Consider the following 20097-nt stretch of genomic DNA (forward strand, 5'->3'; position numbering starts at 1 on the left):
CATGATTTTTCTGGCACATGCCCCCTCAGATTTCTGAACCAAGTGGATGCAGCTTCCAAAAGACAAAAAGCTGAATAATATTTTTTATATATATGACACAATCTCACCAGTGTGATTAGATTGTTCTGTGCCGCACAGCATTAGGTGATAAATTCAGATCTGCGTTCGTGTTTTGGTTGGCGCTGATCCAGAGACAACAGAGTTTGTACAGCACTGCATTATAACCAATCACACAATTCTGTTGAGATTATGAATGCAATGGCCAATCAGGTACGTTCAGATGAGTCATTGCTGAAACCTGGTGTTTTGTTCACTTGTTCGCTGACTGAATTATAGCAAATCATAGCAGCGTATGAATTTAAGATATTAATTTCACAGTGTAAACAGCTTCAGTGATTTAAATGGGAGTTTCCGAGAGAGCCTGAACTCTGGCTAGACTGAAGTGAAAATGTTATTTGATAATGTAAGTGCTTGTTGCTCTCTGTAAAATTAAAATGTTAATGTAACTTACAATATTGTTATTAAATTCCCATTAAATTCAAAGCCAGTCATATTATATATATATATATATATATATATATATATATATATATATATATATATATATATATATATATATATATATATATATATATATATATATATATATATATGGCATAACATCAATATCTGGTACTCAAGTAAAAAGTTGGGATTTTATGTGTAATTAATAGATTACACTATTGCTCTTCTTTGCCCATAACCATTTATAAAACAAATAAGAGTCTACTGCAAATCCCATTTACTTACACGTTTGAGAACCAAGATATTTCCTGATAGTTAACACATTTGGAAATATTTTGAATAAAAAGGAATAAAATAAAACATAAGCCTATATCAGTTATACAGTGTTATTGTAGCTGCTGTGTGCATGCATCATTAAATTAAATGGGTTGTTGTGAACAGGCTGTTTGGCAAGGTAAAAAGGGTGTTGCTTTACATGAACATTGAGGAAATTTAACTAAAGTATGTTGGAAACATTTAATGAAAGCCCTAAAGAATTACACCAACTTGTGGAAAATGGGCATCCTTTAAGCATCCTGACCAGCAGTTCTGTTTGGTGAGGCTAGTGGCAGAAATGGAACACTGCACATTTAGTAGTATATTAGTTTAAAGTAGTTTATACAGCAATTACTTTCAGGTCGTCAAATCCGATATGTATGACTGTTGTTATACAAAAGTTAAAAGAAGGAATATATGAATTAAATGACCATTTAGAAATGTAAAACTCTCAGAGCCCTATCGAACACCCAGTGCAATGCAGTGCCAGGCATGACACAAGTGTAATTTTCATGTCTTGCACCATGTTGTTTAAATAGCAAATGCTTTTGCACCCATTTGTGCACCCATGAGCGTGCTGTTCTGAATACAAGGTGTTTCAGGCGCATTGCTGGCACGTTGCTATTTTGAGCCAACTTTTTTTAATGCGCCTATAGGTGGGTTCACAATGCATGTTCCCTATCAAAAGCTACTCCTGATGTTGCATTTCAATAACGCTAATGAGAACATTCTTTGTTTGACCTGTTGTGAAGAATGTGTATCAAACACGAGAAGAGTTGGCTAAAATTACCCTGGCAGGTGACGTCATTGGATTACGTGCACCTGGGGGTAATGGACACATCTTCCGGTTTCTTTGTCTTCAGAGACCACATTGTGTCTGCGTGTGTCACGCTGCTAAAAGCAGTATCACTCAAAAGAAAGCAGGTTGAAAGTAAAAGTTGAAACAACATACTATTCATTGAGTGAATCTGTAAGAGGTATGTGTAAGAGATCTCTGATGAGAATTTGCATTAGTATTGTTTGGAGTGTTTGGGAGAAAAGCAAACTGCTGTCAAGTTCCAGAGTGGTAGATGTGAGCACCGCGGTTCCCTTCCTATCCACATGCTTTGCATTACGCTCTTTTTCTCTCACGAGAATCAAGCCACTTTGCACTCATTAAGATCGTGCTCTGATCTGGCTGAGAATTTAGAACCAGGTGTTCCCCTCTCTTGTGTTCTTGCCAGATCATAACGTTCTTGCGCCCACCTCCAAAGCATTGCCTGGGCACTTATTTGGATCGGGCAGAGAATGCTGCAGCTCTTGTTTCTGTTGAGATGGAGATTGAGAGTGCTGCCTCCGAGTGCTCCTCTTGTGATTATGAGCATATGAGGAGTTACTTAAGGTGGTGACTTGTGCAGTGACCAGATTAAAGCCTTAAAGTGATTAAATTGTCACCAAAAAAAAAAAAACAAATCTCCAAACTACATGGCTTATATATAGAATACTTTATATTTCATGTTTTTGTTGTTGTCCAATATTAGTGTTAAACTGTTGGACTTTAAATGACATCTACTATTGATTTTCACCATTGACTTCCACGCGCAGATGCAGAAAATTTGCCACAAGACGTGCAATATGACAGTTGTGTCCAACTATATATGAACTAACTGTTTTAAATACGGTATTTTTATTTTTAACGTTAGTTTAGAGGAGCATTATCACTAATTAAAAAAAACAGTTAAAAAAAAAAAGAGCCAATGCCCCACATCAAATCATGTGGAGAATGAATAAATCTACACTTGGAGGGAAAGAGTTTCACGCTGTGGTTCAGACTGGTCCTGCCCTGCACACCATTGGGGTTATGCAGACATAGCAGGCTGATCTTAAATATATGAGCACCAGGGAGGAGGCTTCCAACAAGTTTCTCACTCACTGTGCTCAAGTTTCGGGGATGTCAGCCACAAAGTCCTGATTCGGTCCAGCCCCTCTGGGGCAATAGGCTTAAAGAGAGAGTGTGGCAAGTTGTGCTCCCCCTCGTAAAGACTTGGTAGCAGCTTGTAGCTCTTAACAACCAGAGATGAAGCCGGATTTAAGAACGGTCATTACGACCAAAGAAAGTTCCTGGGGCTTTGCCCAGAACAAATGGTGTGTCCCCTCTGGGTCAAACCAGCCAGCACAGCAGGTTCTGCACTGGACAAGGGGCAAGTCCATGTCCATTATGGAAAATTACATCCTGGGGCATTTGAATGTGGGAGCAGATACACTGTCCAAGCAAGCTGTGAAGCACGGACAATGGAAACTCCACCCCAAGGTAGTCAGACATATTTTCTAAGTGGAAGTAGACCTCTTTGTGCTTCACAGAAAACTGCACAATGTCCCCTCTACTTCTCTGACTTCTGCAGCTCCCATAGATCAGCATGCTATGGACCATTGACCGCTCTGCTCCCGGGAGTCCTGGACAAGGTCCATCAACAAGGATCTCGCATCTTACTGATAACTGATAACGCATTGTTGGCTGACCAGAGTATGGTTCTCTGATCTAATATCTCTCCTCGATGGCTAAATGTGGGCGATTCTGTTCAGGAGAGATCTTCTATTAACGTGTGCTATTTAGGTCTCATCTTTGAGCGCGTGCTATCACCACCTGGGTGATAACGGAATAAATGACTGCTCATATTCCAGCCTAAGGCATTCGCATTGAACAAGAGTGAATGGTTTGTCCACATTTTCTTTTTTCATCGCTGTTGTTCAAATGTGTCAGAAGCCAAAATGTGCATCCATCAACAGAAACATATTAGCTGAATCCTGTTTGTTAACGTGTTATTTATAGCAATCCATATTACAAGTGCTTTGTCAGATTTAAGTTTAACCGCGGTCCCAGCGCATGCGTGTGTGGAGAACCTAACAGTTTTTTTTCAGTGAACCGTCCCACCCCTAGTAATAATGGATAGTTTTTATATGTATCAGAACTACGCGCACGAGCAGATCCGTTCCCTCTGTAGAGAAGCATTCATCTTTTGCAAATTCCCTCTATGTAAATAGTGAATCTGCCATGGTGCCAACTGGCTTTTAAAGGGAATGGGAGATGAGACTCTGATTGGTTTATGGCACGTTATGCCCAAAACACACCCATTACTCACTAAGAGAACAGGGACAACCCTTTTAGACCATGCGCCGGGTGCGATGACCATTTCCCCCACACTTCAACTAGCAAAAGTGGATTCGGACATGCCCTAAGTGCAATTGACCCATCGGTAAGCCCCTCCTCTATAACACAGATGAGCCAATGGCATTCGAGTATCAGTTGCAAGCGTGATCTGAACTTGGACATACAGTATTTAGGTTTCAGTGCGTGTGTTACTATACTCTTAGAACTCTTTTACAAGTCATTAATTTTGAATGGCTGCGACCATGCTGATATTCAGAATGACTGCACATACATATAGTGAAGCCATATATAACTCACATAGCATTTGTAAAAATGCATTTTTCCAACTCAAAAATATATCTAAATTATGGCCTATGCTCTCAATGTCAAATGTAGAAATGTTAATCAATGCATTTATGACCTCAAGGTTAGATCATTGTAATGCTTTTTTGGGTGGTTGTTCTGCACGCTTAGTAAACAAACTACAGCTAGTCCAAAATGCAGCAGCAAGAGTTCTTACTAGAACCAGGAAGTATGACCATATTAGCCCGGTCCTGTCAACACTGCACTGGCTCCCTATCAAACATCGTATAGATTTGAAAATATTGCTTATTACTTATAAAGCCCTGAAGGGTTTAGCACCTCAGTATTTGAATGAGCTCCTGTTACATTATACTCCTCTACGTCAGCTACGTTCTCAAAACTCAGGCAATTTGATAATACCTAGAATATCAAAATCAACTGCGGGCGGCAGATCCTTTTCCTATTTGGTGCCTTAACTCTGGAATAACCTACCTAACATTGTTCGGGAGGCAGACACACTAGTGTCTAATATACTTTTAATATCCAAACCCATTAAAGGATTTTTAGGCTGCATTAATTAGGTAAACCTAAACCGGGAACACTTCCCATTCCACCCAATGTACTTGCTACATCATTAGAAGAATGGCATCTACGCTAATATTAGACTGTTTCTCTCTTATTCTGAGGTCACCGTAGCCACCAGATCCAGTTTTTATCCAGATCAGAGGGTCACTGCTGTCACCTGGATCCAGTACGTATCCAGACCAGATGGTGGATCGGCACCTAGAAAGGACCTCTACTGCCCTGAAAGACAGCGGGACCAGGACAACTAGAGCCCTAGATACAGATCCCCTGTAAAGACCTTGTCTCAGATGACCACCAGGACAAGACCACAGGAAACAGAAGATTATTCTGCACAATCTGACTTTGCTGCAGCCTGGAATTGAACTACTGGTTTCGTCTGGTCAGAGGAGCACTGGCCCCCCAACTGAGCCTGGTTTTTCCCAAGGTTTTTTTTTCTCCATTCTTTCACCGATGGAGTTTTGGTTCCTTGCCGCTGTCGCCTCTGGCTTGCTTAGTTGGGGTCACTTCATTTACAGCGATATCGTTGACTTGATTGCAAATAAATGCACAGACACTATTTAAACTGAACAGAGATCACATAATGCAATGATGAACTGCCTTTAACTGTCATTTTGCATTATTGACACACTGTTTTCCTAATGAATGTTGTTCAGTTGCTTTGACGCAATATGTTTTGTTTAAACCACTACATAAATAAAGGTGACTTGACTTGACATAGCAAACAGACTTGGCCCAAATGTGGCCTCAAGGTGGCACTCCTGGCCTCCTGTCATCAATGGCTTGTACCATTTCAGCCACAGCTGGGCCATGTGTGGCAATGACGGCATGGCAGGGATCCGGCAAACAACATGAGGGCCGATTGTTGATGTGAGGAGTGTCGCCCAGATCAGTCAGATGATATGTGGCCCAAATCAGGCTAAGATCTGGCAGTATATTTTGTGACCCATGATTAATAAAGTGTAGTATTGATAAAATGTAGGCTAGTCTTTGAAATGGCAAGTCAAAACAGAATGAAACACTGTCATAGAAAAATTAAGCAAATCATTAATCTGCACTTAATTATAATTTTATTACATTTTATATTATTATTCTTGGTACAAATAATCTTAGAATCCTTACATGAAAAGAAAGAGAGTATTTAACTGTTGACATGTCATATTTATTTGGTTTACTATGGGGCACACACTGATTTATAATAGAGAGTGGGGGCGCATGATTTTTATTTTTATGTCGGTTTCGTCATAGATTGCGACCTGCCGTGTTTCCGGTGATGCGTGTTTTGAATGAGAAATGTCTTATTTTTCTCCTTAATTAATTAATCTAATTAACGTTTTAAATAAACAGCCCTACATATATATTATAATAGGAACATTAGATTTTTATTTATTTATTTTGTATTATGCAATTTTTTTTTTTTTTAGGATTTTTAATAGATTTTTTTTTTTTTCATAACACATCACAGGCAGTATAACAAATCTTACCATAGTTTACAGTACAAATGCCTTGCATTTAAATAAATGATGATTATAATGATCATTGTTGTTGTCACAGTTATTAGAACTGATTAAACAGAACTTACTAGAACTTATTAACAGAAAAAAATAAAAATAAAAATATTAGGGCTTCTAAAAATAAGCTTATTCCCTGTGCCACTCCTCTCAATTTCATCTGTTTGATTTCTCTTCCTGATTGTTAATCTTGTCTGTCCATCACCCGAGAGGCTTTGGTTTTTGGATTAATGTTAGTCTCAGCAAAAGTAAAACTGAAGTGCACTTTATAAATTGTGACTGTAGTTGTATCTGATCAAATGCGCATTCTTATTCTTTAGCTTGGGTTAAACTAATTAATTTTACTTTGTTGGAACAGCAGCTATGCTAATGATGTCTCTATTTGTTTCTATGTTTTGTCAGTTTGGATTTACACAAGCTCCAGTCTGGATCCAGAACACCTGAGAAGAGATGATGCTTACCCCTCAGAGGACCCCAGATGATGCTAACCCTAGATCAACGAACAGAACTAACAAATATCGCTACATGTGTGACTGCATCATATAATAATTGCTGTTAATAGCGTTCACCGTCTACATCGACTACATCCTGTATTAATTTTTCTGAAAAATCCTGTCATATGCATACAAACTGACAGTCACCACTTATAAGCTACTACTAAATATTGTAGAAACATAATGTTCTGTAAAGTTGCTTTGTATTGATTTGTATTGTAAAAAGCGCTATACAAATAAACTTGAATTGAAAACTTGAATTTACATTTAATACTGGAATGAGTAACATTTGGCAGGATAATTTTAATGGAAATCCAACTATCAATATTACCAAATCCACACTGACAGCAGGTATTTGGTGAAGATTCTACATTTGTGAATTCCTGCTGCTGAAATTCAGAGTGTGCTCTTTGGAAAACAATAAGTACAGACCCACCATTTGTCTAGTGCCCTCTAACAACACACTTGTCAGAGCAATACAGCATTGCACAAAGATAAGTTTAGTCAGCTGTCATAATTAATCGACCTGAATGACGATTACATTCTTTTCAGCATTATTATATAGAGTATAGGGTGTAATACTTTTTTATATTTTGCTTATCAATAATACAAGAGAGGCACAGAAAGACTTTCTCAGATATGTAATCGTTTACCACTCAACTTTAGTAGATTAATGAACCTCTAATTCCATTACTCTGCTAACTGCCTACTCACTTTGCCTTTGGCTTCAACACAACATCCACTGTCATGTGTTGATGGCAATGTGGCATGTGGCTGAGCCCATGTCAAATATACTAATGCTCAGTTAGATTCACAGAAGCATTAAAAGCATACACAGCACTGGCAGTGAGCAGAGAAAGCATAATGTAAATTAGAGTGATTTCCCTGACCTATAAAGTATTTTGCCTAAATTTTCTGCTTTTCATTAACATAAAAAAGTTGAATTTAAGTAAGTGCATGTTATTAAAACAGGTCAAATGAACTCAGGCATCCACTTCCATCTGTTTTGAAGGGACAACACACAGAAAATTCAAAATCAATATTTGTTGGTACACTCAACACTAACACCTGTTTTCCAATGATTGGAAAAAGAGCCACAATGACCACATTTGTACACTGATCAGCTATGACATTTAAACCACTGACAGATGAAGAGGGCAGGATATATCAGGCATCGAGTGAACAGTCAGTTCTTGAATTTCATGTGTTGAAAGTAGAAAAAAACAGGCAAGCAAAAATATCAGAGTGGTTCAGAGCATCTCCAAAACATCAAGTCTTCGACCAAAATAGAAAAGGAAGGACAACCGGTGAAACAGAATCAGGGTCATGGGCACACAAGGATCATTGATGCGCATGGGAAGTGAATGCTAGTCCATCTGGTCCAATTACACAAAAGATTTTCAACTTACTGAAAATCTTTATTTAATTTGTTTGGTGTTGGTATGCTGCTAAGCTATAAAACTTGATACTCTGATAAGCAAGTTTTATATTTTAATTATTATTATTAACTATTTTTTATGCATACACTTTGATACTGATTGAAAGGTAAGAATTTATAATTAATAATTCTCATATTTTTTTCCACATTTTGAATGGACTCGTCATAAAACATTATTAAGGGTTAGTTCACCTTGAGGATGAAAGTTTGTCCATCTTCTACTCAGCCTCGAAGCATCCTAGGTGTATGTTACATTCTTCTTTCAGAATAATCCAATCAGAGTTATATTAAAATTTGTCCTTGCTCTTCCAAGCCTTTCAATGGGGTAAGCGGATGTTTGTTATCAACAGTTCCGAAGGCGTGAAATAAAATGCGCACATCTGTAATAAATATCCAGACTCCTACATTTCCCAGAGGTGCGCATGCAACGCATACATCTTCCATTTTCCGCCTGCACGTCTTCTAGTTCCACACAGTCAGCAGGAGTGATAAAAAAAAGTGTTTATTATGTTTGAAATCTTGATATTTATCTTACAAAAACACATGGATTCGCTACAGAGGGACTTTATTCACCCCCGGAGCCGTGTGAGGGACGTTTTATTACTTCATTTATTTATTTATTACTTATTACTATTATAATTTTGATTGGATTATTCTGAAAAAAGAAAGTCACATACACCTAGGATGCTTCGAAGGTGAGCAGAAGATGGACAAATTTTAATTCTCGGGTGAACTAACCCTTTAATGGGATTGGTTTCTCTGTGAAGGCTCTAAGTTATGCAACTTAAAAATTTGGCCAGAATGAGGTCTATTGGAAACATAATTATACTGCCTTCCTTTTGCTACAGCCTTCATATTCCTACAGTTTAATGCGTTAAAATACTACCCAAGTAGGCAGCTCACTAGGATTTGGAACAGATTTTTATTTGGGAAATGATTACATCTTCACTAGAATGGTACAGTGGCTCTGATGTATTTATGCAAGCACTTTAAACTAAAGTAAAACAAATATAATATAAAAAAAATAAAAAAAATTCATGATTTATTTTGGCTTAATCTAAGTATTTGTTTGCAAAATACACACACACACACCGAACACAGTTCTTGTCACAACACCATGTATCACCAATTGATATACGTAGTTCAAAATTTCCTTTCAGCATAGTAACTTCTCTCTTCACCTGTCTAATCACTCATCTCTGGTGCTTATGAATGTATTTTGCAACACCTGAGAGTGACACTTTCCTCAGAGGAGAGCATATGCACCATGGCAGGTGTTTGATGTGCATAAAACAGCACTAGTGATGTTTGCTATCAGTCAGCAAGAAAGTGATGCATTCTTCTGCTGTGAGTGTAGTGCTCTCTCTGGCCTGCTCCCAGCAACCTGAACACATCTCTGGCTGCGCAATTCTGATGCATCACATCTATGATATTAGCAACTCTTTCTCAGAGCGACAGATGTTAGCTAGCCAAGTTAAACTAACAATTATTTTAGTACCCTCCCCAGATGTAGCACCATCCCCACACGCTCTCTTAATAAGATCAAGGTTGGGCTAGTACATGATTAAAACATTATCGGAGCAAAAAGCTAACATTCTCATTTTTGCTTCCAAATGTTGTGTCAGAATACATGTAAACAGCAAATTATAATATCATATAATAAAATTTTATATTTGTTATGATCTCTTTATCTTTCTCTCGCATACTTTTCTCTTTTGTATTGTTTTTATAGAAACTTGTAGAAAGATGTAAGAAATTAGTGACAAAAAAAAAACTTTTTATATATTTCCTGAGCATGCATAAAGAAGCTTATAGAATTCTCAAAGTGTAACAATAGGACTAGCAGAGTAAAGCACCCCCCCCCCCCCCCCACTTCTCGGTTTTACAAAATGCTTTCTTAGTTCAGCTAGCTTGATTCTCTATCTGGTGTGCTGGATTTGTTCAAGTGACTGGTTATCTCTGCATGCCCTATTTTTTTCTCCCACTCTGAATGTAGGGTACCTTCTTATGCATGTAAGAAACTGGCATGTCATTAGCATAAAAAAGGGCTGCATTAAGGTTTCAATGACACCTTGTGGTGGGGAGACAAAGCTCGCAGACAAGCTGGTGACTGACATTTTCCCATATAGGTTTCAATTCAACAAGCAAAGCATGTGAAGCTAACAAAGGCATTTATGTGTCATATACAGAGTTTAACATCACTGTCACAACATGTTTGGTGTCAGCCTCTAAAGGCCGTAAGACATAGCTTTATCATGGCCCATGAGATTCACAGCAGAGAGCCTGAACTCTTCTGAGTGACACGCTTGCCCTGTGGTAATGGCTCCTGCTTAATTAGCGTTAGCACTGATCAGATCAGATGCATAATACTAAACAGCCAGAGGAACCATTGTTCAACTGTATTCATTAAAGGTAAATGACTCTATTCAGAAGTGCCTCTATGTGATTGTTGTCTGAATGCAGCATTAAAATACCACCTTCTGGATAATACATCAATACACCATTGATGGCATCATCAAACCGAAAATCTGTTTAGCAATCAATCACAGCATGCATCCTCAACAATCCCCACTTCATTTTAATATTCACATTTTACATTTTGTCTTCTAGTGATACTTGACACAATTTTTGTGTTAGCTCAAAGTCAGCTGAGCCACATTGCCTTTCACATTCCATCTCTGCCTCTGACTCATAAAATGACATTCAGTGTCATTAATTTTGCATGACATTCAAAGCACAGTTAACTTGTGTTTACAGATCTCACCTCAAAACAAAATGTACTATAAGATGATGTTAAAAGAAAAATCTCCTGAAGCGCAGGTTAAAAATAAAATCAACTGAAAGAAATAAGAAATTAGATTTTGCAATAATAAAAATAATAACTTTTAATAATAATAACTTCTTAATATAATGATAGTGGTGCTTAATTGTAATTTATACATATATTAAAATAACTAAAATAGGCTTTGTTTTTTGTTTTGTTTTTTGAAAAATATAATTTCTTATAAACCCATAATGTATTTAAAGGGTTAGTTCATCCAAAAATGAAAATTAAGCCATAAATTACCCACCCTGAAGTCATCCTAGGTGTATATGGCTTTCTTCTTTCTGACAAATTCAGTTAGAGTTATTTAAAAAATGGTCTTTGATCTTTCAAGCTGCTATGGATAAAAGCTCATCCATAAAAATGAAAAATAAAATGTCTCACATGGCTCTGGGGCGGTGAACAAAGGCCTCCTGTAGCGAATCGATGCAGTTTTGTATGAAAAATATCCATATTCAAAATGTAATATTCACTTTTAATCTAGCTTGCGTTTCCAAGTAAGGAAACGTACTCGGTTACTAATGTAACGTCAGTTCCCTGAAATACGGGAACGAGCTCATTTTTTTCTCCTGAACTGAAGCCTTATTCAATCACGCAGTGAAACTACACAGCCATTGGTTTGTGCAGTGTTATTAAAACAAACCAATGGCTTGGCAGGGGTGCTGCACGAACCTATGGCAGCGAAGCCCGCAAAAATGGGCTGGGAATCTTGCTATATATTGCCGCATCGCCACATGAATTCAGGTTACTTCGACTTAAGCGACGACTGAGTTGTTGTGCCTTTTAGCATGGCAAGGAACGCAGTACTCGTTTCTGTATTTCAGGGAACCGAGGTTACATTAGTAACTGAGTATGTTTCCTTTCAATACTTCACTCGTACTGCATCAATGATGCTTATGGGAACCCACTTCAATCACGCCATGCTAAGAAGGTGGGACGACCAACGCAATCATACTTGATCTGTGATACCAAGATATGACAATAGCGGCAAGTTCCAACCAGGCACCACACAAATTTCTGCAATAGTCACACCACTAGACCATGCCCAGGACGAAGACACTGCTCTTGTTAAATGGCCTCTTACTCCAATTGAGCTTTGCAGGCCCAAAATGAGTAGGCTAGCTGGATTGCGTCTGTGGAGATCACTTTCCTTCTGCAAACCATACCAAGCGGGGCACACCGTTCCATCCAGTGCATGTTCCTCCAAGGGGTCAGGGCTGAAATTCAGTCCTGACCAACATTGATATTCAAGCTTCCGTGACACCACGCATGAGGTGGAACACATGGTTTCAGCCAATATTGGAGGGGGTGCAAACGCAGCAGCCCGAGCTCCAGCACCAGCGATGCTGCTGCCATAAAGCCCGGCAACTTCTAGAATGTTTTTAAGGGGTGAGAAGCACCTATTTTGAAAGAGGTGGTGAGTCGCTGTAGAGCCGCGGCGCGCTCCTCCACCATTGTTGCCCTCATCGTAACTGAGTCTAACACTGTTCCCAGAAACGATATCCGTTGGCTGGGGGACAGCGAACTCTTGGCAAAATTCACCCAGAGCCCCAGGCATTCCAGATGGCTGAGGAGCAAAGTTCTGTAACCCAATGCCTCCCCCTCTGACTGAGCTAGAATTTGCCAGTCGTCGAGGTAATTGAGAATGCGGATTCCCTTCTGCCGGAGAGGGGAGAGAACCGCATCCATGCATTTTGTAAACGTGCGAGGTGCCAGGGACAGCCCAAAGGGGAGGACCTTGTATTGGTAAACCACACAAATCTCAAGAACGGCCTATCTGGATGTGAAAATAAGCATCTTTCAGACCCAGCGAAAATAACCAATCCCCTGAGCATATTTGTGAGAGGATTTGTTTCAAAGTGATCATTCTGAATCGCCATCTCATGAGGGCGTGGTGGTTGTCGTGCAAACTGAAGGGAATAGCCGTGTTTTATTATTCCCATGACCCAATCTGATACCCCGCGAATGGCTTGCCATTGTGAGGCCCGGATGGACAGAGGTTGGATTAACTCAAGTGTTTGTCTGCCGTGGGGGGACATTGCACTGAGTGTTGTGTGAGGAAAACTGCTCTTTTTGTGAAAGAGTGTGTGTTTTTTATTCTGTGCGTTATAACAGCACTTTGCTGTCTGGGCACTAAAAAGGGCCCATTGTTTGCAGCAAAAACAACTTCGTTGTCACCTGGAGATGGATGGAAAAACACACAGGGCAGTTTGGGGGGTGGCCCTGCCGCAGCGAGACTTAGCCCCCTCCTCTTTCTTTCCTGTAGATCAGGATGGTGGCGACTACCTTGGGCTAGGGTCCCATGTGTTTAGGAAACTGAAACCGTCTGGTGGGCGAGCAAGAACTGTCTCGAGGCTCTGATTTCACAGGCTGGGCAGCAGCGGTAGCAGCGGATGCATGCTTGGGAGGCTGACGAGTCGGCATCTGTCTGGGGCGACTGGCAGAGGCAGCTGAAGCGCGTTTTGGCAGGAAGTGTCGCATCACCTGGGACGATTTCTGTGCCTCTGTGAAGCGTTCAGCAAACGCCTTCAATCGCTGGACCGAAGAGGCCGCTGGGGAACTGGGCTCTGTCAGCATCGTTGATCTCCATGAGGTTAAGCCACAAGTGGCACTCCAGGACAACCAGGTTAGGCATTGAGTCTGCTGCACTTCTCAGCTCCCTGAGCGTGGCGACATCCGGGCCAGATTCATCAGTGGCGGCGAGGAGTTTGGCCTGGAAGACTTGTAGCACTGCCATGGAGTGGAGCGACACGGCTGCTTGCCCTGCCGATGAGTAAGCATGCCCGGTGAGCGCCGACGTCATACGGCAGTATTTGGACAGATGGTTGGCCTTGGCTTTCCAACCAATAGCCATGGGCGGGCAGAGATGCTGCCCAGAGACTCGTCCAGCGGTGGCAATCGCTCGTATCCTCTCTCTTCAGCGCCGTCAATCAAGGTGAGGGCAGATGAAGATGAAGTATGCAAGCGCCGAGTAGGGGGCGTGCCACAATTTTGTAAGCTCGTCGTGGACCTCCGGGAAGAACGGGGCGCTTGTTTGACGAGGGGCTTGCTGGCGCCCCGGCAGAAACAATTCATCCAGACGGGATGGTTCCTCTGGAGGAGACCATTCCAGACCCAGCTCATCCACTGCCATGGAGAGAACGCAGATAAGTTTGGCGTCCATCCCGAGATTCGTACGGCTGGGTTCAGATAACATCGAGGGGGCGGGGTCCGGCGAGCCCGACAGGTCCTCTGCATCTGAAGCAGCTAGAGACATGCTGTCCTTTAGCAGTTCTTCCTCAGTCCCTCCAAACAAGACCAGATCACTCGCGGCAGCAGAGAGACATTGGTCTGGCTGAATAGAGAGGACTGGGGAATCCCCTCAGGGTGGAGAAAACGAGGCATGAGGGGGCTGAGCCGGCGTGAGCTCGTTTTCATCCTGTTGCTTTAATCCTCTGCCCCGCCTTTTCTTTCTTGCCGGCTCGCGGGAGGAAGAAAACGGGAGGGTGTGAGGAGCGAGATCGCTCTCTGAAAAGAAAGTGATTCACGTTCGCAGAGAGCCAATATTCATGTTCTCGCAATGAGAAAAGGAATTCCCCGCGAGTGCTGCGTCAGCGTGGGGTTTCCCCAAGCATACAGTGCGTCATTTTTCTGGAATTGCTTCCATTTTACAACAGTGAGCACAAGCGAAATTAAAGTTAATTATTTAATTATTAAAAGATCAAAGACTGTAGTAATGCATTGCAGTAACATATTACTTTTTGCTGTAACGCAGTAGTGAAGGCATTACTAATATAATTTCAGTCATATTTTAATATGTTCAGTAACATTGCATTACAACACACTTTTAGCCCAAAATAATTGTTCAAAGAAAAGAAAAAAGAAAAAACCAACAATACAGCAAGACATTAAAGGGTTAGTTCGCCCAATTTGCAAAATTATGTCATTAATAACTTACCCTCATGTTGTTCCAAACCCGTAAGATCTTTTAGATTTTTAGATTTAGTCCAAGAGCTCTCAGTCCCTCCAATGAAGCTGTGTGTACGGTATACTGTCCATTTCCAGAAAGGTAATAAAAACATTTTCAAAGTAGTCCATGTGACATCAGAGGGTCAGTTAGAATTTCTTTGAAGCATCGAAAATACATTTTGGTCCAAAAATAGCAAACACTACGACTTTATTCAGCATTGTCCTCTCTTCTGTGTCTGTTGTGAGAGAGAGAGTTCAAAACAAAGCAGTTTGTCATATCCGGTTCGTGCACGAATCATTCGATGTAACTGGATCTTTTTGAACCAGTTCACCAAATCGAACTGAATCATTTGAAACGGTTCGCGTCTCCAATACGCATTAATCCACAAATGACTTGACCTGTTAACTTTTTTAATGTGGCTGACACTCCCTCTGAGTTAAAACAAACCAATATCCTGGAGTAATTCATGTACTCAAACAGTACACTGACTGAACTGCTGTGAAGAGAGAACTGAAGATGAACACAGAGCCGAGCCAGATAATGACTCATTCACCGCGTCACTCTGGGGTAATCAAAAATAGGAAAAAACACGGGAGCTGGTTGCTGAAACCACCCTCACCTAGGACGATGGCGGTGACAGTGGCAGCAATCCGCCTGTAACTCTTGTGGCCATGCACTTAATTATGCAGAACTTTAAGGCTTAATGTAGTTTAAATGGATTAGTTATAACAATATTCACCCCCCTCAGAGTTGTCATGAAGGGTCAAATTAACTATATAGATCAAAAGCATTTTTTTGCACCAGGCTGTAAAGGTTTTTTTTTTTTTCTGTAAAGTTGGCCATTTAAACATGGGGAGTCGATGGAATTTCACTCCCTTTTGCAGCCAGCCTCAAGTGTCCAGTCGATTAATTGCAGTTTTAGTCACTTCTGTATGGGCTTCATTATATATATATATCCATTATAACGAGGCATTTGTTGCTTCCTGTCTTTTTACAAATTGCGTTGCATCACACTGCACCGCACCGCACTGCACTCTGAGCCCATGACTCCACCACAGTCTTCTGGGTCTCTCGCTATGCCTTGTCCCTCCTTCCTTCTTGCTCCATCTCTTTTATTTCTGCCATGGTCCTGCATCCGTGTGAGTCTTTTGGGCATTATCCCATGGCTCCTCCATCCACCATCTCCTCCCTGGCTCATCACTTGGTCTTCATTCCTTTGTTTCCTTCCTGGCTGCAGTCTTCATCATTACCTCCCTTCACTCCTCCATGGATTGTTCTATTATTTAGGGACCTTTCTATCAGGGACCTTTGCTGCCCCCCTACCTTGTTTACAGTTTGCACTATACATTGCTAGGCCACAAACTCTGTTTTGCATGAGAGCCCACTGGATAGGCTCCCAGAAAGCACAAACCACTAACTCCTCCAACAGTACCCCAAAGTTCAGCCATGTTAAATTAGGAAGAGATCTGAAACCATTTAGCTGGACACAATTTAATTAGCGATTTATAGATTTCAATCCCAAAGGGTGATGAAAACATTGATGATCATAGGATGTAGGATGTAGGATGGTTTCTACACAGCATATTATAAATGAGGCCCCAAGTTACCAAGTTTTATCTGTTTGAACATTAGTCAATTTTGTGCCAGTATGTGTTGAGGCATGAGTTAGCTAAATGACAGTCACCTGTAGCCTTGTGCTATATGGTATATAGTTCCTATAGCATCAATTAACGAAACAGTGTTGAACCTATCAATGGGATCACCTTGGTTACAATTTTAATAAATTTTGGTACAATTGTGATTGCATCATATAATAATTGCTGTTAATAGTGTTCATCATCTGTTTGACTACGTCTTTAATTGATTTTTCCAAAAATGTCTGCCATTTGCACATAAACTGACAGTCACCACTGATAAGCTACTACTAAACATTTTAGAAACTTAATTTTATGTTAAGTTTCTTTGAAATGATTTGTATCATAAATATTGCTATACAAATAAACTTGAATTAAAACTTGAATTGAATTATGTATGTAACCCTGGTTCTGAATAGGGGGTCATTCTTCATCTACACCATCCATTTTTACTTGGCCTATGCACTTGTTTTTTTTTTTTCTGTCTCTCTCTCTTTTAATTATTTCATAATCCATTAGACACTTCAAACTCCAAAATACTTTGCAATATATCCTTCTAACAGCTATATTCAGGAAGCATAAATTGACCTTTGACTCTAAGAACTGCATTTGTGATTGCGTCTTTCCCAGCACTTGTAGCTGTAATTTAATGGGAATTTCTCCTTTAGTCGAATCTAACAGACCCACCACCCATTATATAGCATGGTGTTGGATAAGTTATATTTCAATAAAGTGCAGTCAGAGAAAAAAAAAAAAAAAAAAGATAATCAAGCCCTTCCTGTCCTCTGTTCATAGGGTCTAAGTATCGGATACAGAGCCTCAACTCATGGAAAGCATGGAGAAACACCTTCAAAAATTACAATCCGTATATTTTTACACCCGAAACAAAAAGCCATAATAATGCATGTGACCATGTTTATTAGGCCAAAACAAAGGCACCGTAAAGCTATAGTGATGGGAAGCAAGGAGCATAGGCCTCACCTCAGCTTCAGGTTGCCCGGCTGTGGTTGTCCATCATAGATGGAGACAATGTCAAAGTCCTCCTCCAGAGCGAAGGTGTGAAATGACAACTGTATCCTGTTCCGCTCTCCAGTGACTATGATCCACGTACAGTTGGCATAGTTGGGGTAGCCATGGGGAAAGCCAGGACTCTCTATAGTCCCATTGAGACCTTGTACCAAGCCGCCACAAGTCTGACCTAAAGACACAAAAACAGGAAGTTAGTGACTTCTATCTGTCATGTGTTTATAATTTTTGGTCCATTTTCTCTGCAAAACTCATAGCGAGAAATCTATCATGCAAATTCAGCATCTCTGTATTATTTGTAATAGCTTGCTATTTTTATGCATATTTTAAAACAACAAATTGTACAATAAATAAAACAATAATAGATCTATGCAGATCCCGAGTCTTAAATTCTAGTGTAAAGTGGGTAGCCTGGTTTGGTTGATGGTTTAGAAAAAGAAAAGAAAATTATAATAATTGAGCAAACTATTGATTTCAGTTCATTTATAACTGAAGAGTAAGAAATTAGATTTTCATGACAACTACGTAACAAAGGTTGTCTTTCTTATTCTTTTTTTTCTCTCTTTTTTATTTTTTTCTGCTTAAACATAATACACACACACACACACACACACACACACACACACACACACACACACACACATATATATATATATATATATATATATATATATATATATATATATATATATATATATATATATATTGAATCACTGTTGTCCTGAGTCTAATATCTGCTTGTTTACTCCATCTTCATTTTTTATGTACTATTATTTACAAGAAATCATTGATTGCTTGGTGATTATCACTGCAAAACTGAAACTAAGGCTGTGATGTTCCTTAAAGGGTTAGTCCACCCAAAAATCTAAATGATGTCATTAATAACTCACCCTCATGTCGTTCCAAACCTGTGAGACCTCCGTATATCTTCGGAAAACACTGTTTAAGATATTTTAGATTTAATCCGAGAGCTCTCAGTCCCTCCACTGAAACTGTGTGTATGGTATAATGTCCATTTCCGGAAAGATACAAAAAACATCATCAAAGTAGTCCATGTGACATCAGAGGGTCAGTTAGAATTTTTTGAAGCATCGAAAATAAATTGTGGTCCGAAAATAGCAAAAACTTTATCCATCTTGTCTTCTCTTCCGTGTCTGTTGTGAGAACACAGCAGTTTGTGATATCTGATTCGCGAACGAATCATTCGATGTAACCGGATCTTTTTGAACCAGTTCACCAAATCGAACTGAATCGTTTTAAATGGTTCGCGTCTCCAATAAGCAGAGGTGTCAAGTAACGAAGTACAAATACTTTGTTACTGTACTTAAGTAGAAATTTGGGGTATCTATACTTTACTTGAGTAATTATTTTTCAGCCGACTTTTTACTTCTACTCCTTACATTTTCACGCAAGTATCTGTACTTTCTACTCCTTACATTTAAAAAAATAGCTTCGTTACTGCTATTTCATACCGGATTGTTATCGTTCAGAGAGAAAGAAAGAAAAAAACCCTATCCAGATAAATCGCGCGATCAGGATGGAGTGAATTTGATTGTGGTTGGATGAGAAGTATACATATACCATTCCGACACCCTATTGGTCCATACGCGATCCATCACACCTGCACATGACACAAGTCACATCACACTGCATAGACAGTTTTGGGTTCGTTTATCAAATAATATATTTCTTAAAAGTAGGTTGGAACCAGTAGTATCCGATCGCCTCAGAGTCAGTCCGCTTAAATTTCAAATGAAACCGGCGTCAGTCCGGTCTCCTCCCGTCTCCCGTCGCTCTTCAATCCGCCGACCACGGTGGAGCAGCGCGAGCTCAAACAGAGACAGAGGACACAAGGTGTGTGTTTACCGATAGATTGTTAGAATATCTGTATCTGTGAAGTTCTTTGTCATAAATACAGTTTACAAAAGGTCACGATCAGTCGGTTTCTCATCTAGTGTAAAGTTTTCGCTTGTCACCGCTAATCACGAAACAGCTGTTTCCTTACACTTATTTAAATATACTTCATTTAATCATACGTACATACACTACTGTGCAAAAGTCTTAGGCAGTATTTTCTCTTAAAAGAATGGTGTTCGGCCAGTTATTTATATATTTTGCTGTAGAGTGTCACTGTCAGTATAAAATATCAGTTTACAATTCCAAACATTCATTTTGCCATCATCAAACTGCTTGTGCACTCAAAATCGCACTAGATTATTATTAAAATTAATGGCAAACTACTGTCCTACTGACAAATTGCAGCAAAAGATATAAATAACTGGCTTAAAACCCTTTTTTGGGGTGAAAACACTATTCTTTCTTTTCCATAAGACTTTTGCACAGTACTGTATTTTAAAAACGAGATTGTTGCTACTTTATAAAGAATGAGC

General features: G+C 39.8%; 1 protein-coding gene across 1 annotated transcript in view; it reads right to left on the reverse strand.

Moving 5' to 3' along the window:
• LOC128026620 (CUB and sushi domain-containing protein 1) overlaps positions 1-17962 on the reverse strand; it is a 386318-nt gene extending 368356 nt beyond the window's left edge. Inside the window, exons 1-2 of the mRNA XM_052613862.1 lie at positions 17959-17962; positions 17663-17879 (exon numbers count right to left, since the gene is read on the reverse strand). Of these exons, the coding sequence (XP_052469822.1) occupies positions 17663-17879; positions 17959-17962 (221 nt within the window). The remainder of the gene's footprint in view (positions 1-17662; positions 17880-17958) is intronic.
• Positions 17963-20097: the final 2135 nt, after the last annotated feature.

Source organism: Carassius gibelio, chromosome A13 (genome assembly GCF_023724105.1).
Source record: "Carassius gibelio isolate Cgi1373 ecotype wild population from Czech Republic chromosome A13, carGib1.2-hapl.c, whole genome shotgun sequence".
In the NCBI taxonomy this organism is placed as follows: domain Eukaryota; kingdom Metazoa; phylum Chordata; class Actinopteri; order Cypriniformes; family Cyprinidae; genus Carassius; species Carassius gibelio.